Here is a 23,554-nt window from a genome sequence, read left to right as displayed (position 1 = left end):
TAAATGATAACGTATATTACTACGGATATTTCACTGAAGAAATAAGAGCTTAATTCTAACTCAAGGTGCGTTTATGTATGGCAAATCGGAAGGCGAATGCCAAACTGTTGGCAATGCCTGCCGCGAGAAGTAACAGCTAGAGAACTGCAGGTTAAAGGCAGTAAAGTCGAAAGTGGCGAACACGTCAAGAAGCATACCGTCTGCGGCACCACTGTACCATTTGTATAGCCTGCCTTCGCTCCAGAAGACTTTTTTTTGAGGAAAGTCAAAGTGAAAGTTTATTAGATTGAACATGTTTACAAAATGCATAAAAATAGAGACGAGGGTCCCATAGTCATAAGACTGCACCGGGGCCTTCGATAGATCACTGCAACTTTGGGCGTTTTCTGCTGGCTAATGATATTCGCTTCCTTTTTTTATAAGCGTTATGCATCAATCACGTATAACTGTAAGGTTCACAATTCTTAGATATTCAAGTACTAGCCGCACGAAACAAAATATGATTTTTGACGAAATACATGTCGCACCGAAAACCTCTTCCTGGATAAACCACGTGAACTTCTGCAAATTTCGCACAGAGGAGTTGTTTGGTTGGCGGGGTTCAACATCCCAAAGCTACTCAGGCTATGAGAGACGCCCTGATGTAGAACTCCGGAAATGTGGACTACCTGGTGTTCTTTAACGTGCTCTGACATCGCACAGCACACGGGTACCTTGCTTTTCGCCCCCAGCTAAAAACGGCCGCCGAGGCCGGGTTTCGATTCCGCATCGTTGATAACAGTAGTCGAGCGCCGTAACCACTGCGCCACTCCAGCGAGGTTGAGGATTTGAGTCACTCAGCATATATATTGAATGCATTTATATGTACTACATAGGTTTCAAATGTTTGGTATGAAAGCCGATTCTGACGTCAATTGCTGCACATGAAACAAAGCCATCGGAGATATACAAGTGATGCATCAACCAGACAGAAACTAAAATATCTTGTTCTGTTTAGTTTCATAGCCACTGACAGAATCGTCATCCACACCGATAGGTGGGACAAAACTGTTTTTGGACAATCGTGCTTGCTTTATATAGCGCAAGGTTGCATCTGCGGACACGTATGTCTTACGACTTGGAAGACACTTCTGTAAATGACCGAATGCTTTTTTCTTGAGCTACATAGTTTTAAAACCAGGTTACTTTGCTGTTGTGGTATCTAAGTCCGAAATAACCAACTAGCTTCAGTACAGGTTTGATGCACCTTGGAAAATCGTTTGGAAAGGCTTTCGTATTGCTATCCTTTGCGCCTTATTTGTGTACACGATTACTGGTGTCCGGAAGCACGACTTTACTGTAGATAGCAAGCACATTGATCGTGTTCCGACCGGATCATGTATGCCCATACGCATAATGTTTTCACGCCGCCCGTGGCGTCAGTTATGGTTTTCAATTTCAGGCGAAATTAAGTAAAGCCACGAATTTAAAAAATTCCCGTGCACAACTTGGGATGTTTAGACGAAGGTAGATACAACGTGGGCCATTGCTAGGCGTATTCACATAGCGGACCGAATCGCTAAGCGACACGTCACGTTATCTCTGACGATAGGTCCGCCCGTTCGCGAGAAACATTCATGCTGACGGAGATATAGCAGACGAAAAGGCCGACCAATATTCTATCTTCACGAGTATTGCTCGAGAAGTGAGCATTAAGCAGGCGCGCTGTTGGGTTGGGTAGCCTGCATTATGAGAGCTGGGCCGGCGCCTCCTGTAAGCGCTCGCTGAGTGGCGCGCAGCTGGCGCGGCGGTCTATGGCAGGCTTGTACTTTTATTGCTGCTGTGCCGTTTTGATAGATTTTGTACATGCTGATTTTTCCACTGGAAGTGATTCAATATGTAGGTGGTTTCAGGGCAAGTGATCGCGCTTATTTATGAGAATTTCATAAACATGCTACTTTGAACTTTTGGAAATGACTCTTCGGACTACTGCTCCTGTGCTCCCGGTACTTGTCAAGAGCCGATGCTTATGCATCGTAATTGTAAGGCTACAAAACGCTAGAGTAAAGAGCCGAATGCCTTCAAGCGACTCCCTTATGCAGCCACGTGCACAAGGCTCACGCATTCGGGGTCACGTATGTTTAAAATTCTGCCACGGTAATTCATTTGCACTCCATCTGAGACGAAAGAAACATACATGAAGGCAACAACATGGCTTTAAATTAGCGTCTAATTTCACTCCAAAAAAGAAGCGATTGTCGCAGGGTACTAATGAGCTCATGTAATCTTTTGTATGCGTCTGAATGCAAGAGACATGTCGCTGCACGCAATACAAGCATCGAACTAAAATGATAGATGTGCAAAAAATTGGGAGCCCGTTTGTGCCTGCTTCGCTCCAATTCTTCCAGCACTTTAATGCTATACTATGTTACAATGTGCATGCATTGCAAGGGAATATCGCTGGAAAGCTTTCCGGGAGAAAGATAAAAACAACAAAAATGTTTCGTTCACGAAGGATCCGAATGTGAAAATGTCTAGGGCCATATCGCGAATCTTTGCTTGCGGACTGAAAGCAGCAGTAACCACTTACGTATGGCCACGGAAGGCCGGATCGCGAGAGCGCTTCGCGACTTCGTCCGCCATGTGAGTCCATCTTTAGAGTGGCAGCAAAGGTAAACGCGACTGATGTAGAGTTTCGGCCTTATGTTTCACTCTCCAAATTGCTGCTGCTTCTTGTGTGCAACGGGGTAGATGACAACTCTTGTCTTCCAAGATTACACGGCAGACCTCACTCCTTAAAGCGAAGAGCAAGTACACTTCGTTACCTTGTCAGAGTGGTAGATTTTTAGAACGTTTTCATACAAAGACGTGCAATAGGCGCAACTGTCCCGATGTGCTCTATCGTGCAATTTCGGTGTCCGACCTGGTTGTTTACGATGCTTTGCAGAAGCAGAGCCTACGTCTGCAGATTGTCGGTCATTTACGCTTATATTAGGTAGAATTAACTTCTTCACTGCAGCATCACATGGACTGCAGTGTGTTTCAGCAGTACATGAATTGAACTGACATTTCGTTTGAACTCAAAGTGGGGCATAGTGACTGATAAATAAAGGTTATTACCATGTGTGACAAGGAAGAGTACGGAACGAGGTGCGGCCACGTACTTTAACAAATATAGCTTGTTTAACAATCTACAAAGAAGAAACAAAAATAAAGAATAATTGAAAATGTGACACATACTCATTCCTCCGCCTTTATTATTTAGGATACCTCGTCTTAAGCAGAAATATTTTTCAACTCTGGAGTGTCCTAGTTTTTCTCTGGATGAGCAGAAGCATCCAAATATTCAACACTTTTCGTTCAAAGTAATAGTTTGCGTGGAAAGTTATTCGCGCTTTACTGCGCAAAGTTGACCTCCCGAACCACTGCTTCATTGAAATCGCTCACGCACTCTGCTAAGCCTCGCGTAAAGGGGAGGGTTTGCCACCGTGGCGTTGTTGCGTTAAATAAAATCCGCCAAGCTGATCAGGCATACGTTGTTCCTACGGTTATTGTGGAATAGACATCGTCTACATTTATTTTGTATGAAAAACGTATTCTATAAATTTTTACGAAAATACCTCAGTTCTTGCCCAACTATGTGTATTTCGTTTGCCCAATCATGTGCTTCAGAAGAAAGAAATCCGCTAAAAATATCTGCATGAGCTTCAAAGCAAGTAAGGCATCCTCTGGATGCTGCGCCATCGATGATGTGCAAGAAAAAGAAACTTCCAGAATTCTGATACAAATTATTTTCAGAAATGACTTGGTCCTTTAAATGCCTCGATGTCAGTACTTTTAACATTGTGTGGTATCTTTTTTGAGCAATAATATTTTCATTTACTTTGTTCTTTGCTTTTCTTTCAGATGGCACTAGCTTTTAATGCTATAAAAATATCAAGGACTGCATGCCTTTATGTGGCTTATGCAAGAACGGAACGTGTACAGGTTTGGCTTGGCCTGGCTGTCTCAACCTTACATTGATGTAGTCAAACTGCGACAGTAGATATATATCCGAGTCTCTGTTGTAGATAAATTAAAATTTGGAAAATGCCCTGTGATGCACTTTTGTAAAATTGTGGCAGCATGCAATTTATATCCTTCGTTGGTTTGTGGGGCTTAACTTCCTAAAGCGAATAAGCTATGAGAGACCCCGTGGTGGAGGACTACGGCGTTCTCCACCACCTGTGCTTCTTTACGTACACTGATATCGCACAGCACATGGGCGGGTTGCTTCTCGCCGCTATCAAAAAGTGGTCTATGAGGCAGGAATTAGATCCCGCATCCTTGGGAACAGTAGTTGAGCGCCATAGCCACTGCACCACCACGTGGGTAATCTATATCGTTTGTGGGAGAACGTCTAAATAACCGAGTTTATGGTGCTATGAAGCGTTCATTTGGACATATTTGTTACTTACCCAGATATTAGAGGGGTGGGGGGTATCTTGTGGAGATTATTTCGCTCCGTAGTAAGCAGTCCTTGCCGAGAGTTCTAGCGAGAAGCAGGCTTGTGGGGCTGAATGTTTTGAGGACGCGAGAACAATTTACTGTGATTACTAAATTACAGTGCGTTTGGAGCTTAGAAATGTGGACTATTTATTCTGGAATAATCTATTGAGGTTGCAGTTTTTAGCGACGCGGCAGAATGTACTCCTCCGTCGGGAGTAGTACAAGCTACTGAGTTTGTTCTGCCCAGTATACGCTGCCGAAAGTTGGTGCTGTCTATGCCTTACTTGGTTGTCCGTGGTTGTATGGTTTACAATAAGTTTACAATTTGGGCTATGAAAGCTGTATAGTGCCCGGCATTGCAAAGCCACAGTTACATTTCTAGAAATTATATGACGAGGTTAGCAAAGTTTATGTCAATCGAAATTTGTGAATTAAATTGTGAGAGCAGCGGTGCTGCTACTTACCAGTACGGTGGACCATCATCATAACATAGGGAGTCTTTGGCCAGAGCTTGGCTTATCCGGATGACAATTTCGCGGATCCTGTTTGGCTGAAGACTTGTTTTTCAACCAAACAAGTGAAGAAACGTTCCTCACTGCAGAACGCTTGGTCCGTACTACATTACTTACTGCTACACTTAATAGATTTTCAGCCTCTGAACATGAATATTCCACCTGATAGCTCTTACTTCCCACTTATATTGTCGCTCTTTGTAAAACCGAGCCTATTTTGCTAGTTTTAGAACATATTTCGTGGAGTTGACAATAAAGTTTCTGAAATATACCCGGATAGACTATCGGCGCTTTAGTATGTATTATGTCAGACAAAAGCATAAAAGTTGGCTATGTACCCGCGGTTGTGACGTGCCATCTGCACTAATTCTTCAAATGTTTTGAATATTAACAGGTAGAAAAACAGCACGCTAAATGTTTTTGTTTGGTATTGTGGTTATGGTTTTGTGTCGTTCGTAACAGGCTGATACTTGATGCCTGAAAAGACATGAATCTGCAGGTCTAAAACAGAGCTTCCGTGGTTAGCCGAACTTAAGCATCTTCTTGACTGAACGCTTATGGAAGACATCAAATCTTTTATACATACCGTCGCCGTTTCTACCCCATAATGTTATGCAATGGGGGTCTATTTGCAAACGCTGTTCTCTTGCTACATGGTGCGGGGACGAATCCCCAAGAAGAATAGAAGACTGAGCCGCCCTAAGTGTCACATTCGATAAATAATGCGTGCGTGAAAAATGTAAAAACTCCCGAACTTTGTGCATGTCGTTTATATCCTAATAGTAAGATGGCATCTTTGGGCGGTTTTTATGGGTTCTAAAGAGGCAAGCGCACCGTGAGCTTCGAGGCTATGACAGGTGACAAGGAGTGATGGTTTGGTTTGTCTGCTGCAAACTACTCAAACATTTCGGAAAAGCTACTCGTAGTGAGAAACCTTACCTTGGAAACAAATTGTCACTTCATGCAATGCAGCAGTATTAGCAGCACGGCTAACCAAAGTTTAGCACAGGGTTAAGGACCACCATTTCTACTGTGCCCTCGTGCGACACAGTATACGAACACTGTAACACGTTATGTCTTTTGAGACGGTGTTCAGCTTACGAAAAGTTCTGTTACCTTACTAATGAACGGAAATACTTCACGCCACTTTCCAGCCTTAAAATTACATGTACTACGACACACAAATGTATTTAGGGACTAATGTAAAGGTGCCGTTCAAATTACATGAAAGGTGGCTCTAAAAAATTAACAGAAACAGAAAATCTCCTCTCCAGGAAGGATGATTTGCCGGGGGTATCGGGTAGATTATGATATTTTGATGGGTTATGAGGGTCATTGGGACGCGGCACTTTAGGGATCCATATCTATTACACTCTGACAATGACCAGATGATCAAAGTTGTTTGAGTTTGCGTCTAAAAACACATTTTTAAATAAACACCACTTTACAACTAGGCCCAGATGCTTTGTTTTCTCTCAGAAAAGCTCTTATTTGCCTTCAAGAAGTTTTCTCTGCGACCTTCCTACCCGCAGAATGAGGAAGAGGTGGAATGCTTGCGTAAGCGCAAACACAACAGTTCCCGAGTGCAACGCTTTTTCAGTCGGCGACGGACGTTTTCTTGTTTTTGCTACAATTTAATTTCGTGCGTGTCCCAAGAGGGCCCCTGAAACCATATGAAATTAAGCGCCCTTACACAAAATGAGATTGCGTCGACTCGTAGCAATCTCTATAGCAGTGGGTAAAACCGCGCGCATGCGCAGATCACAAGTTTGTGTTCCGAGGAATATACTGAGAGAGCTTTCTTGTCTTTGCGCTTCACATGATTCAACAGAAGAGCCTTCTTAACCATAACAGATTCAGCTTCACTCTGCAATAAGGTCGTAAGGCTGGTCGAACAAGTCCAGACGGCAGAAATTATAAGCTCAGTATGTGGACTATGTTGGCAATATACTGGCCATATGCTGGGCCGCACATCGCCACCATGGTGCTAATATTGAGCGAATGAATTGTGCTGCCTGGGAACTTCTGGCGAGGGACAATTGTACACGCTAGAGTCCATAATTGAAATACAATGCTGTATTTAAGAGATCAGAACTTGAAACCATGAACTTAAAGCACGAATAGAATCCAGTGCCTACTATTCGCGCCATCGTCTCATCGAGCAAGCGAATAAATTGGTAATATTGATTTTTCAAAACAGACTATCGTGCCAAGGCTACTGAATCTAAATTTAATGAACTTAGACAATTCTAACAAAATATGAAGGACACCAAAACAATTTAGCGAAATAAAAGCCAACAGCACTCAAAAACGACACAAAGTCCCGCGTCTCGAAATACAGCCTTTTAGCCTGCTAAAAGTTCAGCAATCCTGTGAATTGAGGTAGGAAACCGCTAATTGGGCAACACTGATTTTTCGGCACTTTTCCTCAAAACAATATATCTAGAAGAGAATGGGTGGCAACACATATTTATCACTATATATGTGTTAACTTATAATGTTATTCTTGTGAGCATCAGGTAGCATTCAAGCATGAAAGCAGCTTAAAATTGCCTCCTTCTTTTGATTTTACCGTCATTCTCCTACAATATGCGGAGCGAAAGCACATCTTCAAATGCAGTTAGCACCTCTGAGAAACAATTGCTTTATTTTAACAACAGATTTTGCTTTTCCCAGAATGTACACATAATCAATCGTTATTTATAAAATATAGTGTTGGAGTCTAACGCGATTAGACCCGCCACTTCTACATTGCGACTGAAAAAAAATTTGTGAATGACTGATGTGTGATTACAATTTAAAATTAAATTTTCAGATGGAAGTTAACCTTGCAGTTACCCATGTAAGCAAACAAACGTTTATTCGATGAACCGACCAGCTTGTACGCACAAAAATAAAGCAATGAGTTGAATTATAAATATTTGAGCGGACGTTATGATAAACCAGTTATTCTGATAAGGACTGTTTTTCGGTGCTCAAGCATTTGCACAGATATGCAGTTTGGTGTCAATACACTGTCCGTTCCAGCATACTCCAACCATGCACAGCTTTCCTCCGCCTTTCCGGGTTGAAAAATATTGTTTCTGTAAAACAATGCATTTGTATCACGGCAAACAGTCGCCACAATACTCGGAACAGGTTAATATTAGCCAAATAATGAAGTTATTTAGCAATCATGTCTGAAAACAACACTCAAATAGCTGTACCAAATGTCCCATTCCCAATGGTTTCTGTCCAAAGCACTCTCTTTCCCTCTTTTTAATTCAATACTCGGGGGGGCCTGGCACCAGTGCTTATCTAGTTTAGTTGACAGCGCAGTGCTATTGGTACGGTGGCCAGTTTCGCTTTTGAATAATACAGTGCTTTACAAGTTTTCTTTGCGCAGTTATGGTATATACATGTTGCCTCACTAATAGAGCCATGAGTTACAAGTTTTAAAACATAATTTCTACTACTGGTTGACAGCATCGAATTTTGTCTCAAGCAGCCTCCATTTTCCCAGTCTTTCGCTTTCCCATTTCACTCACCAATTATGACACTCGGAGACAAATCGAAAGAGCCTACTGTACAGCACCGCGGAAGGGGATTCTCATGGCTTTTAGTTGCTGTAACAAGTTTTTGCTAAAGTTGATGACCTCGCTTCTATGGCTATATTGGCGTGGAAATCTCGAAGATTTAGAAAGAGGAACAAACAAACAGGCAGGGAGGAGGCAGGCGAAGGAAAGCTTCTGTTGTCACCGTGCACCTCCAACTATAGTGCTTTTCTTGTGAGCCGCTCCTTGACTGTCTCTTTCTCGGCATCTGCAGGTATTCTACAATAGCGGTCATTGCCTGGCGAGGTCGTTCAACTCTTCCTTCCCCAACGTTGGCTGCTTAGTCGCAAGTGGCTGTCGACGTGGATAGGTCATTCAAGTCTAATTATAAGTAGTAACCAGCGCCTCAGGTGGGGATTTATGTGTCTTTTGCTTTGCAATTGACTTCTTGAAAGCAACTATGTTGGATTCATTGAATTATTACGAAATACATAAAGCAACCTAACATAACTCTTCTATAAAGAAAATTTGCAACGAATCGGCTATTTATCCAATTATCAAACGCTCGTCACTAGTCATATCCGCTGCTAACCTACCACTGGGTGCCGAAACTGCCAGCACCATTAATTTGGTTCTTGAGCAAATTAGAGTATTAGAAACGAAATATGAGAGTTACGAGCGGTGGTAATAACATTGACATAGCTTAAACACTGCAAAGAATATGCAAAAAACGCGCTGACGTTATTTCACAGTGCTCCTTTAAGCTATCAAGTTATGCAGACGATCTGGCTTTATGTAGACAAGTCTGTAGATAGTGTGCATGAAGTAGATTTATTTAAATTTATAATAAATTCGATGCCTCACCACGATTCTGCATGTTGAGTTCGGTATGCAAACAAAGAATGATTAATCGGCACTGTGAATTAGTTATTTCGAAAAAATCTCATTCCTATAAAATAAGTGTTTAACTGCGGAAAGTGTATAAACTGACTCACTTTGAACCGCATTGGCACTCTGTCTTGGTGATGAGCTCTGTTTCTCTCTCATCTAGCACTCTATAACCTTTAATCGTGGTGTATTTGCGGCGTTTCATAAATTCTGTGCATCTAGTTCATGTATATATAGCACATTCTGATCGCAATAAATTCATGTACAAACATGTGGCGACAGCACACCGCTCTCGAGCCTAGGTGCATTCCGGGTCGTGTTTAACACCTACTGGGGCCAAGGTTGTTTTTAGGAGAGCCAAAAGTTGAGCTACTTGGCTGACACGCATACTGAAAAGTTTGTGCCTTGACGCAAGGACAAGTTTGCAAAATAAAGGTGAGCATGTGCTGATAACTAATGTTCATTCAGGACAAGAGCTTGTGTGAATAGGGAGAACCAAGAAGAACAAAGCAAAGCTGACAAGAAGAAAGTCACGTGTGATCCCGGATGTCTTAGTGCCAAAATCTGAAATTTCTTTTTACAAAGCAGACAGAAATCTAATTTAGGCACTTATGTCCACTGATACGCACATGGAAAGCTTCCATAATTTCGCGCACAAGTTGATCTCTGTGCCTAAATATAATTGTTTTATTGAAGAGTGGTTTGCATTTCATTTTCTCCACTGAGTAATCTCCGATATTCGCCCAATCGTTTATGGACGCGTCGTCTGGTTTGGCCGATGCGAAATGCACCCCAGAACTCCCCTGGCACTAGGAACAAATGGGGCTGCATGCTTGATACCATTCAAAATATTTTGTATTTTTCTTTTGCAACCATCATCCTTCCGGCTCTGTACTTGTAAACTCTTTCTGTCAACTTTTGAGACGCGAAAAAGACCACTAGAACGTCCTAGCGCCCCACTACCTTCCTTAGTCCATGTACCAGGACTAAGGAATGTGTCGTGGACATTGAGGATTTGCTCTACTGAGTGCCAGATATTGAGCTAATGAAAAGCGTCCAGGCTACTTTTCGGAGCGCAATGACGAGGCTGCATTCGTGTCGAGGTGTAGTGTTTTGGTGGGATCCTTTTTAGAAATACTAGCTTTAAAAACTAGTATTCAATTGATGGTTATTGGGTGGAAGCAAACATTTTTGTCTAGTAAACCAGCGCTTGTATCGGGTCACGCATGACCTCTGCCCTGGCTTCGCGTACATCTGCTGAAGGTTTTCTGAAGCGTTTGCGCAGAGCTACATTGTCCCTTTTAAAACCGAATTTTGCAAGGGACATGGCTTTGCGTCTCAGAAGAGACACTGAACAACGCAACGATTGAAGAGGACCTGCAGAATCCTTCTCCGTAGGTGATGAAGTTTACGTGAAGACCACATGAGGTAAGGCCGTGTCATGGCACGAAGGTACGGTCGAACAAGTCCAGTCACATACCTGATAAGAGTTCAGTCGACTACAGTTCACTCACGTTGACCATTACAGCCAAGACAAACTACAGTGTGAAATGAAGCCACCAATAATGCGACGCAGTTACCTTGTCCAGGGAATGAAGATATCGGTCTGGGAGGCTCAGAAGTCCAAAAAGGTCTTTTTCACGAATTCTCTTCTCAAGAGGTCTTTTCCAGATTGCCAAGGCCTAGAAGCAAGGTGCGAACCAAACCTAATTCAAGGGATCAAACTCGGGAAACCGCACTAGAGCCGAGCCAGTCTGACGGTGAGCCGTCATCGAGACCGCCACCCGACCTACCAACAGTTGCAGGAGGAGGCAATCTGGACTTTAACACAACCGATAGCAACCTCGTAGTAGAGGAGCGTAATTCTACAGGCAACCAGTCACTAGCACCATTACTCCGATGAAGCACTCGTGAGCGAAAACCCCCTCACAGATACACTACAGAAGATTACAGGAAGAAGCAGTGTAAAAATTAAATGGCATTTCTTGCACCAAGAAGCGAAGATTGTGATATCTGATAAGACAAGACAAGGGCTATATATAAGCCGCAGCGTCCGTTAATAAACTTTCACTTCCCTTCCTAGCTGCTTGCGTTCGTATCTTTCTTCGGCCACAATAAAGCAAATATATATATATATATATATATATATATATAAATATATATATATATATATATATATATATATATATATATATATATATATATATATATATATATATATATATATATATATATATTGTAGGGGTGTGTTTGTTCAGTCAACCCAGATAGATCCAGCCGCTCAGAATGAACTCGTAGCGGAGCATCAGGTGTTGCGAATCACCAAGACAGCAAACAACTTCTTCGTCCTCGAGTGCGCCAGCACGCAATGCATGTCAGTGGCTATGATGAGAAAGATTACCACACTACATTTTCCCCCCGGCTAGAGAAGGAGCCATCCTGACGACTTATGGAGCCGAAAGGACAGACGGATCGTAGTAGGGCTTGATTCGGTTCACATGAACTATTCGCGTCCGCGGCGACGCAGGTCCGCAGATGTTGTAACAGGCTCAACTACTCAACTACGTAGTTGACAGGAGATATGTTTGTTGGAGGACTCGGTATGGACCGTGAAATCGAGCTAGAACCTTATTTTAAAGGCCGGCGGTTGTGACAGGGACCCAGAGCCACACCAGGGAGTTAGGTGCATATAAAGAAGCCTCGCCGGTGCCATGTTGGGTTTAGCTGCCACTGGTTCTCCGTTGTAAGCGAACGAGCGATCTTCTGCGCACTGGGCGGTGTCTGAAAGTGGCGTCAATTCAGAGACATCAGGGCGGTAGGGAAAAAGCGCATCCATTGTTCAGGTTGGCTCGCGTCCGTAAAAAAGAAAGCATGGAGAGAAACCAGTGGTGGTCTGTATCGCAGTGTTGTACGCGTAGGTTACGCAGCGAAGAACCTGGTCTCAGTTGGAATGAGCGTCGTTGACGTACATGGCCAGCATGTCACTCATAATACGGTTGAAGCGGTCTGTCAGGCCATTCGTTTGAGGGTGGTAAGAAGTAGCGGTGCGGTGAATATGCGGCATTCTTTCAGTAAGGCCTCAAGAATGTCGAAGAAGAAAACACGTCCGCGGTTGTTGAGTAGTTCCTTCGGAGTTCCGTGGCGAAGAATAATGTTGTTGGGAAGAAACAAAGCAACGTCTCTTGCGGAGGCAGAGCGTAACGGTGATGTTTCAGTGTAGCGACTAAGCTGGTCTACTGCCACGTTATTCACCGGTGTCCTGGAGGAATAGTTGGAAGAAGGCCATATAGACCTATGCCAACGTCGGCAAACGGACGAGCAGGACAGGGTAACAGCTGCAACGAATCAGGGGACCTCTGAGGAGTTTTTCGGCATTGACAAGATTCGCAAGCGCGCACGAAAGGTCGTAAAAAGCGGTAAATTCCACACCAGTAGAAGCGCAGACGTAGGTGCATGTAGGTATTCAATACGCCACCATGAACACACGGTGGGTAACTATGCAACGCAGCCCAAATGTCGGCGTGGAGGTGACGCGGGATGACTAGAATCCACTTCCGTCCGTCAAGAAAATAATTGCGGCGATAGAGAACACCGTCATAAATGAAGAAGTGGTGGGCTGGCCGGACGAGTGCTTTGGATGAATGAAGGGAGTAGGATTTGAGAGAAAATTCAAAATTGCCCTGATCCAGGGGTCATTCCGCTGTTCGGTAGCCATGTCGATAGTGGCAAGTGTCGACAAATCGTAATCACAGACGTGGTCAGACGAGGTATCACTTGGCAACGCCGAGCGGGAAAGAGCATCCGCGTTCGTACGTTTCAGACCTGATCGATAAATGACATGGATGTCATACTCCTGGAGGCGGAGAGCCCAGCGAGCAAGGCGACCGGATGGGTCTTTCAGAGAGGCCAGCCAGCACAAAGCGTGGTGATCAGTCATGACATAAAACAGTCGGCCATAATTTTTTGATGACCCAAATAACGGCCAAACGTTATCTTTCTCTTACTGAATAATTATACTCAGGTTTCGTCAATGTTCGGCTGGCGTATGGCACAACATACTGACTGAAACCAGGCGTACGTCGGATAAGGACGGCACCAAGCCCATTACCGCTGGCGTCAGTGTCGATCTCCGTAGGCGCAGTCGGATCAAAGTGGCGTAGAATGGGAGGCGAAACCAAAAGGCGGCGCAAAGTGTCGAAGGCTTTATCGCAACCTGGAGTCCAAGCGAAAAGGTCGAAGCTGCCGGCAATGAGCTGAGTCACAGGAGCGGTTATAGAGGTGAAGTTCAAAATGAAACGTCGAAAGTAGGAGCAGAGGCCGATGAAGCTCTGGAGCTGCTTCATGAAGTTGCCGATATATATATATAAATATATATATAGGGGAAATGAGGGTGCTCGTTATAATACATGAAGGAAAGAAGCCAACAGTCGGCGAGGCCAAGGAAAGCATTGGGGATTGCATTTTATGTCTTGTTTTTTTTTTAATTTTTACCTCGATAATCACAGAAATTAGTAATGTAATATGTTTAGGGGAAAGATAATTAAATACAAAGTAGAAGAAAAAACAACGTGCCGATAGTGGGGACCGAACGCACGACCTCCGAATATCGCGTCGGTGCTCTTCCAACTGAGCTACATCGGCCGCTGTCCCCCCTGCTACTTTCTTGGGTATTAATGTTGTCTGTATACGAACCTTGAGAGTGTTCACCAGCGCCACCCTCAACCATAGCGGCGGAAGTGGAACGTCCTGTGTTACCGCCAGCGTCACGTAGAACGTGATCAAGAGCGAGGGCGAAAGCTGTGCTAGAACCCTCTTACGCTACCTATGGCTTCAAGACTGCCAGAACCGAGACCCCCGTAAGCTACAAGCAGATAAATGAAGGGGAAATGAGGGTGCTCATTATAATACATGAAGGAAAGAAGCCAACACTTGACGAGGCCAAGGAGAGCATTGGGGATTGCATTTTATGTCTTGCTTTTTTAAGGAAAGATAAATAAATATAAAGTAGAAGAAAAAACAACGTGCCGATGGTGGGGACCGAGCCCACGACCTCCGAATATCGCGCCCGGTGCTCTTCCAACTGAGCTACATTGGCCGCTGTCCCCCCTGCTACTTTCTTGGGTATTAATGTTGTCTGTATACGAACCTTGAGAGCGTTCACCAGCGCCACCCTCAACCATAGCGGCGGACGTAGAACGGCCTGTGTTACCGCCAGCGTCACGTAGAACGTGATCAAGAGCGAGGGCGAAAGCTGTGCTAGAACCCTCTTACGCTACCTATGGCTTCAAGACTGCCAGAACGGAGACCCCTGTAAGCTACAAATCAAGGTTCGTATACAGACAACATTAATACCCAAGAAAGTCGCAGGGGGTAAAGCGGCCGATGTAGCTCAGTTGGAAGAGCACCTGACGCGATATTCGGAGGTCGTGGGTTCGGTCCGCACCATCGGTACGTTGTTTTTCTTCTACTTTGTATTTAATTATCTTTCCCCTAAACATATTACATTACTAATTTCTGTGATTATCGAAATAAAAATAAAAAAAGACATAAAATGCAATCCCCAATGCTTTCCTTGGCCTCGCCGACTGTTGGCTTCTCTCCTTCATATATATATATATATATATATATATATATATATATAGTGTGAAAGAAGGCTAGGTCGAGAAGGCGAGGTTGTGACGGCAAGGACAGTGAAGCCTTGTGTAGCGTTTTAATCCCATCTCGAACCCAGGCGCGTGCCGGATCCGGCGCCGCGAGACGGTGATGATGGTATGTACAAATAAAAGAAGTTTATGGAATCTAAAAATGAAAGACGATCCACGGAAGACTCACACAATCTGCCCAGGGGGTCGGAAACGGCCAGTCTGGCCGCTCCCAACTAACCGATGCACCACGGCGCACAAACGGTTTCAAGCGAGAAACAAACAATTTCAGTTCCACGGTGGCGTCGATCGGCTGGGGGATCAACAGGCGTGACTTTGTAGTTAACTGGAGAGCTGGCTGTTGACCTCGTAGGGACCAGGGAGCAGTGGTGGAATTTGTTACAAAGGTCTGGAGTGCGCATTGGTGTATAAAGTAGTCCTTCGTCACCAGGACGAAAAGAGACCACGCGATGCGTAGAATTGTAGCGACTCTTGCGGTCTTCCTGGCACGCTACTGTGCTGAGGCGGGAAAGATGACGGCATCTGGCCACACGAGATAAAAACTGGGTAGGTACTGATGTGGAGTAATCGGGCGTAGAGAAAAAGGAAGTGTCGAGAATTGTAGTGGGAGGATGGCCATAAACGAGGAAAAAATGGAGAGTAACCGGTAGTCCGCTGTACTGCTGTGTTAAAGGCGAATGTGACGAATGGTAGAATAGTGTCCCAATTTGGATGATCCGGTGCGATGTACATTGAGATCACATCCGATAAGGTACGATGAAACCGCTCAGTCAGACCGTCTGGGGATGGTAGCTTGAGGTTGTCTCATTTAGGGTGGATGACGCGTAAAGAACTTCGGCAAGGACTGTCGATAGGAAGGCCGTCCGCGGTCACTTAGGAGCACCCGGGGATCGCCATGACGCAATACGATTGATCGAAAAAAGAAATTTGCAACTTCTTGAGCGGAACCGGTCCGTACAGGTGCTGTCTTAGCATAGCGTGTAAGGTGGTCGACAGCTGTTATAATCCAATGGTTACCCCCATCGGAGAGAGGTAGGGGACCATATAAGTCGATGCCGACTACGTAGAATGGCATGGATGGACAGGGAACAGGTTGTAGAAGGCCAGCGGGCGAAGAAGGCCGTTTGCGACGTTGGCACAGAGGGCAGGATGCGCCGTATTTGGCAACGCTGAAAGATAGGCCAGGCCAAAAGAATCGTTTTTTTACGCGGTCGTAGGTTTTGTCAACACCAAGGTGACCGTAGTAGCGTCATCGTGGATAGCCAGCAGTATGCGTGGGCGAAGCATATGCGGCACGACTGGCATCCAGCGAGTTCCATCAGGGCAATACATGTAGTGGAGTAGGACGCCATCTTCGAGCTTGAAATTGCGAAACTGTTGGCGAAGCCGAGCATTGGGTGGGTCCGAAGCGCCAATAAGGCGGTCGATGATGGGATGGTAGTAGGCATCGGCTAATTGCTGTGAGCGGAGAGAGTGTTTGTTCTCAGAGTCGTCAAAAGAAACGGTTGTGATATACATCGGAGGAAGAGGTGGTCGGCTGTGGTCATAAGTGGAAATGCATTGGGAAGGAAAACTGCAAGCCGATTCCGAAAGTGGCCATCGAGAAAGAGCGTCGGCGTCTTGGTGTGTGCAACTAGATTTATAAGTGACGTCGAAATGATAGTTTTTCAGGTGTAGAATCCAGCGGCCAAGTCTGCCTGTCAAATTTTTGAGCGAAGAAAACCAGCAAAGAGCATGGTGATCGGTCACAACTGTGAAGTGCCGACCGTATAGGTAAGGGCGAAATTTTTGGACTGCCTAGACGATGGCAAGGCATTCATGCTCGGTAATGGTGTAGTTTTTCTCAGCTGGAGTCATAGTCCGACTGGCGAAGGCAATCACTTTCTCACGCGAAGTTGCATCACGCTGCAGAAGTACAGCGCCAAGACCGTGACCACTGGCATCAGTGTGCAGGATGTTTTGAGCGCTGTCACTGAAGTGGCCAAGAACAGGATCTGATGTGAGGGCTTGCTTCAGGTTGTGAAAAGCAGTTTCGCACTGTTCAGTCCACACGAAAGTGCTGCGTGCTTTAAGTAGTTCATGAAGTGGAGCAGCAATAGCAGCAAAATGCCTTATAAAACTCCGGAAATAAGACGCCAGGCCGAGAAAATTGCGCAATTCTGTAGTCCCTTGTGGACGAGCAAAGTTGAAGACCGCGATATTGTTTTCATGGTCTGGACGAATGCCCTCATGGCTGGCTAGATGTACTAATGTTTTAATTTTCTGATGTGCAAAGTGGCACTTCTTGGTGTTGAGCTGAAGGCCCGCTGGAGGGAGACACATAAGGACCTCATTCAAGTGCGTGAGATGGTCGTTAAAAGTTGACGAAAAGATAACAATGTCGCCCAAGTAACATAAACAGGTTCTCCACTTTAGGCCACGGATCACAGTATCGATCATTCTTTTAAATGTCGCTGCTGCGTTACAAAGTCCGAAAGGCATAACATGTAATTCGTGACGGCCACCGGGAGTTGCGAAAGCGGTTTGTTCTTTATTGCCCTCGTGCATAGGTATTTGCCAAAAACCTGAGCGGAGGTCCAAAGCAGAGAAATATTCGGCGCCTTGGAGAGAGTCAAGGGCGTCATCAAGTCTTGGCATCGGGTATACATCTTTGTGGGTAATTTTGTTGAGTCAACACAAAAGCGTACCAAGCCGTCTTTTTTTTAACTAACACTACTGGGGAGGACCATAGGCTTGTTGAGGGATGAACAATATTGCGTTGGAGCATGACATTTACATTTTCTTCAGTTAATTTTCGTTCAGAGAGGGAAACCCGATAAGGCCGTCGGCGAACGATAGAGTTACCTTTATTAATGATGAGATGGTGCGCAACACTAGTCCGTGCCAGTGGTGGGGAAACGTGGCATCAAAAATGGCTTGGTGGTGTTGAAGCAATGTCAGCAGTTCTTGGCGTTGGTTCGGCGTGAGGGTAGGATTAATAGCATTTGTGAGAACAGAAAGAGAGACTTCTGGCGAAACACGGTGCTGAGGCAGAGGGGCGGTGAGCACCGTCAAGTACAGAGGTTGAACATCCACCATGCAAGGGAGAGAAGTTTTTTAGGGGAGCCCGAGGGATTCACGTGAAGTGTTAGTGGCCGCTACTGTAACTGAGCCATTGCAGAACCTGACAAGACTAGACGGGAAGGCGATGCCACGTGAAAGATGACAAGATGGTGCGATGAGTACGTCCCCGTCTGTGATGTCAGAAAGAACGGTAAGTAGTTTTTCGCACTGAGGAGGCAAAACAGTATCAGTGGCGGCAACGAGGGGATGATGTCGTTCAGAAACTTCAGATGAAAAATCGCTGTCTGTCATATGAATAACATGGTCGCCACAAAATTTAACGCCGAAGCGGTTCACAAAAAATCCTTCAAAAATCATCAGCAGCCCACAAGGTAAGAGCACTGCAAACTGCACATGATGGCGGACGCCGTCAATACTAACCCGTAGAGTGCACTTTGCTAAAGGGCGCAAAGGGACGTCAATGTTTCCACGGAGTTCAAACCCATCATATGATGTGGTCACGTTTCGCAAACGGTAGCACAAGTCAGCGTGAATGACATAAATTGCAGCCCCTGTATCAATCAACGCTTCGACCAGTAATCCTTCAGCGAGAACAGAAATGACATTATGCGGGCTATCAGGCGGAATTTTAGTAAGTTCGAAGAGTGCAGTTCGACCTCCGAAAACTGCAACGCTAAGTTTTCCGGATGGCAGACAGGGAGAGTTATTGCGGCTCTGAGAGGGGAAACTGAGCGGCAGTATGGGGATGAGGACCGGCGTCGGGATACACGGGTCCCACGAATCTCAGAAGAGGATTCTGCAGGTGGGGAGGATCGTCGAGGTGGGCTTGGAATAAACCGGCGTTGATAATAGGACTTTGAAGGAATGTCACTTTCGAAGGTGTCGTAACCACGGCGCTCGTTCTGAAGGCGGCGATGACAGAAGCGGGATATATGTCCTTTAATGCCACAGTAATAGCAAACTGGTCGGGAGGGGCGCCAAGGTGCGCAATAGGGTGGTGCAGGTTGAGCCGTAGCTATTGCATTGACGTGATTGTAAGTTGGTGCCGGTCGGGGTGGGGGAACCAAAGGAGGGGGGGATGCTGCAACGCGCGCATAAGTCTGTACTGAGCTGTGTGCAGGAGGATCGGATGCCATAGATTAGGTGATTGTAGCCAGCTCTTCTTTAATGATACTGCGGAGACCGGCATCATTAGAAGTTACGGAAGAATGATCGTACCCGTGTCGACAGACAGGCTTGAGGGCTTGGTGCTCCTCGCGGATGATGGCTCGAATCAGTGCTCGCAGATCGAAGGAACAGCATAGGTCGGGCCAGTAGCGATGCCGGGCTGCAATCGAGAGGACTGCGGCTGGTCGATGCGTTGGCAGGTCGTAATAATGCAATATATAGTTGAAGGATTCTGGCCAACTAGGGTGTTCCATAGAATTGATTCCTTTCAAGACGTAGTGTACTCATTCAGGTTCCGGCATGGTGGGACTAATACGCCGGCAAAGTGTAGGTATGGCCTCCATGTAAGACGCATATGACTCATCAGGACCTTGAAGGCGGGAAGGGAGCTTGGTTTTCGCGATCTCAGTCCAAAGTGCCGGGTCGGCGAAGTATTGGCGGAACTGCTGTTTGAATGTGGTCCAGTTAGTGGTGAGGGGCTCGCGATTGACAAACCAGTTTCTGGCGACCTCAATTAGGTAGAAAGAAACATTGAGAAATTTCAGAGCATCGTCCCACCGGCTGTAGGCGCTGCAGCGTTCATAGGTGTGGAGCCAGTCATCGACGTCTTCATTGCGACGACCAGCGAACAGCGGCGGGTCGCGCTGTCATGTGGGAACAGTCGGAGGGGATCGTGTAGCCGAGTTAGAGGGACCGGCTGGTTCGGGGTACTCTCGGTAGGCATAGCGAAGGTGGCAGTTGCCAAACGGCGACCGGAACGTAGCTACAGCGAGAGGCAGGACCCAAGGCTCCAAGGGGATCCAATTTCACCTCCACCACTTGTGAAAGAAGGCTAGGCCGAGACGGCGAGGTCGTGACGGCAAGGACAGCGAAGCCTTGTCTAGCGTTTTAATCCGATCACGAACCCAGGTGCGTGCCGGAGCCGGCGTCGCGTGACGATGATGATGGTATGTACAAATGAAAGAAGAAAATAATGGCATGAGCAAATGAAAGAAGATCCACGCAAGGCATACAATATATATATATATATATATATATATATTGTACCCGGACTGCAGACCCACCCAGAGCAATCAAGGTAAGGACGCAAGCTACCCGAAGAAGCATAAACGGAAGCGGTAATTCTTTCCGTGCTGTGTCGCGCTATCGCTCTCCACACCCCCTTCGCTCCTCTTCGTCGGCGCAGGGTACCAGACCGGCGTAGGCCGCACGCCGTGCCTAAAATTCCTGTAACATCTTTCCGTCTGAGGGAGGGGAAAGAAAGGAGGAAGCGGGGTACTGTAGGCTCGAATCTGGGTAGGCCAGCCGGTGGGCATGGCAGCCTCAAGTGATGCCGTTCCACTACAGTGGCCGCTCACTGCAGTGCAACATGGCATAGCCATTGCGCGCAGGTGTAGTTTCTCCTCGACGGCCTCCAGCTAGCCCAACAGCATCTCTAGGTCCCAGCGTTGCAACGTGCTGGGCGCGCGGGCGTATTGCGATTTCAGCTTCATGCATTCTCCCACCACGGCGCCTAGAAAAGAATGAGCACTTAGCGGGAGTTGCTGGTCACCTGGCCAATATTGGACGGGTTTTTGGTGCACAAGTCCGGCTTGACAATTGCACCCTGCCTGACCTTCCACTTCGGACCGCATGGGCGTCATGTCGGGCACGAACCTTGCCTTCTTAGGGTTGTTCCCATTCTCCTGTTTACCCTTCTAGCTCAGCAAGGATTCATCCTCGGCGCTCCTGCCCTCATCCATCGTGATGTCGTTTTTGTTCTTTCCGTATGCCCCTTTAGTTTTATTTGGCTTCTATAGCTCAAATGCAAACTTGTGCTTGTGTAGGTTCGGATTTGGTCCTGTCAGTCCGGCGCATCCACTGAGCGCCATGTATATGTGAGCAGATCCCACTCCTACAATCATCGGGGCGAAAACCAATACTGTTATCCCAGCCTTCAATTGGAGCACCGCAAATTTTGGACGCCTAAATCTCCAGATGCATCCCTGTCCCGCCGAACGTTGGTCTCAGTGAGCGGCTGCGGGCGCTACCCAACTGCAGCCGCTCAGCACTGCAGCACTTCCTTCTTGAGCCTTTCTCGCAGCTCCCTGTAAACACATACCAGCCACACCGAGTAGGCCAGAACACCATCGACCTCAACCGCAGTTACAAACTCTGCAGCATCTCGCGTTTCCTGCGCTCACACTCGGCCAACAACCTTTCCTCCTGCCGGTGAATTTCCTACCCATACCTAATCTTCAGGGTATCCAAATCCGTGCCCACCTCCTTTGCTTGTGCGTCGTCTTTTCGTGCCTACATGGACTTTTTCCCCTCTTCGTTTCAGGTGTATGTCTGTTCTCGGCCCGTTGGTCGTCGAGCTCGAGACGCATCTCCCCCACAATAGCCGCATGTGCCTTTTCAAGCCGCTGCTTGGCCCCCTCGGCTTCCTTCTTTTTGCGTGATAGCTTACTTCCCTCATGGCTGTGGGCCTCGACGACCTCTGACAGGTGGGCACGTAACTCCTTAGCCAGGTGAGTCTTCTCCTTACAAGCCGCTCCAGAACGTCAGGACTGCGGCGGCGCTGTGTCCGCTCTGCCTCCAGCTCTACCTGATGGGTCTTGCTCATTTCCTTCACTATGTCCTCGCAGGTGTAGCATTGAGCCGCCAATTTATTGGCCTCCTGGTTGAGCTGCCACAGGTGCGCGCACACAACTTCCAGGATCTCGGCCGGCCCCTGGGCATAAGCGAGGCGAGCCGCCGCCTCCGGTCCTTCCTGTCTAGGGTCTCCCGGTGGGAGCGCTCCAGCTCATCCTCTCACGAACACGCTCGTCCACGCACCGAAGCCCATGCCCGCTGTAGTTCCATCCCCAGCTGGTGCCCAACCGCCGCAGCCGTGCCTACTGCTCCTCAGCAAGCTTCTGCTTGGCTTTGAAGTTCTTCTGTTGCTGCACCTTGCTCAAGTGCTGTTGCACCTCCTGCCTCTACTCCTTCATTTTTGCGTCTTGAGAGAGCGGGCGCTGGCACTCAGTCACCAGATCATGCTCCCGCTTGGCCGCTCGCCTCCGTAAGTGGACTTCTTGGTTGGGGTCCTGCTTGCAGTACTTACCAGTCGCCTGGACAGCGAGGCTCAAAAAGGCCGTGATCGAATCAGAGTTGCGGAGACCGACCTGCCGCTGTACCGCGAGATGCAGGATCGCGTCCACAAAGGCTTCAATGCTGACCGGGGCCACGGAGTTTTGTAACACACCCGCCAGCGACTGCGATGACAACCGCTGGACATCTGCGGCGGGGTCCTGAAGCTTTTCTCGAGCCTCTGCCTACGAGCACACAGGCGCTGGTATTGGAGCCGGGGTAGTGAAGCTCGACCGTCGTTCTCGTTTGGCGCACCGCACTCGGCGAGAGTGAGCGACATCCCACTGCAGCAAGCAAAATATGTAGCGGAGCGCCGGGTTTGCCCCGATAAATCCAGAAATGAATGCAAGAGACCCGTAGAAGCGCGACAAGCAACGGCGATTCTTTTCGTGATTTGTCGCGCAGTAGCTCCACGCGCATACGCCGCGCTTATTCTTCATTGGCGCAGGGCACTAGACCAGCGTAGGCCGTCCTGCGTTCCTAAAATTCTGCAACACTTTTGATGCCGTAGTTGAGGCATGCGAAACGACAACTGCACTTTACTGTCCCTGGAAGCCTGCTCTTAATAAGACAGCCCGATTTCTCATTCGTAGAAAATCCTTCATCTTAATGCACCGAGCTGGTTACCGTCCAAGGCGTGCTTCGGTGTGTGGCTGCCGTTGCTTTGCTTGCTTGAACCAAAACTCTCAACCAGACCTACGCTGTTACAATAACACGACTACTCCGACGCGTCAGTCGCAGCTCAGTAATCTGCGACAATATGCATCGTCTGGCAGCTCGCATCCTACAAACAATTCCAGTTTGTAGGTGTTCAAGGAGGTTTTCCATTTCCTTGTTTATGTTGTATATTATGTGCAGAAAGTGCTAATAATATCTATACTCGCAAAATGCATCTCCTTTCTTGGCCTATTCCGACAGTATGAATAAATAAATAAAATAAAAAAAAATAAGTAAATAAAAATAAATAAATAAATACAAATTTTGTGAATACCATGGGAACTACTCAGTACATAGATATCTGCAGATTCTGCAGCTCGCCTCCGGCGATACCCTCCTCAATGCTTCGGTTCCTCAGTATTGATGATACCATCCTTCTTCCCACCAGAAAGGAACCCCTTCTGTACCTGGGACAATTCGGCACCGGGCAGCA

At 46.7% G+C, this 23,554-nt stretch overlaps 2 protein-coding genes across 4 annotated transcripts in view; one reads left to right on the top strand and one right to left on the bottom strand.

Moving 5' to 3' along the window:
- Positions 1-4,038, top strand: part of LOC146195951 (uncharacterized) — a 94,572-nt gene extending 90,534 nt beyond the window's left edge. The window contains exon 4 of one of the 2 annotated variants that reach the window (XR_014706063.1): positions 3,886-3,939. Coding sequence is in view for 1 of the 2 variants with exons in the window: in XM_084597979.1 (XP_084454105.1) it covers positions 3,886-4,002 (117 nt within the window). In the remaining variant the exon portion in view is untranslated. Of the gene's footprint in view, positions 1-3,885 lie in introns of both variants that reach the window. The other variant, XM_084597979.1, reaches the window with a different exon arrangement.
- Positions 1-23,554, bottom strand: part of LOC146195950 (uncharacterized) — a 94,375-nt gene that overhangs the window by 37,096 nt on the left and 33,725 nt on the right. Inside the window, exon 4 of one of the 2 annotated variants that reach the window (XR_014706062.1) lies at positions 7,886-8,062. The exons of the other annotated variant lie outside the window; for it this stretch is intronic. The gene's annotated coding sequence lies outside the window, so the exon portion shown is untranslated. Of the gene's footprint in view, positions 1-7,885; positions 8,063-23,554 lie in introns of those variants that run through there. 2 annotated transcript variants of the gene reach the window in all.

This window comes from Amblyomma maculatum, chromosome 3 (genome assembly GCF_055883805.1).
Source record: "Amblyomma maculatum isolate TAMU_Amacu chromosome 3, ASM5588380v1, whole genome shotgun sequence".
Lineage (NCBI taxonomy): Eukaryota > Metazoa > Arthropoda > Arachnida > Ixodida > Ixodidae > Amblyomma > Amblyomma maculatum.
Note: the sequence above shows the minus strand (reverse complement) of the source record. Positions and strands in the feature narration are given on the sequence as shown.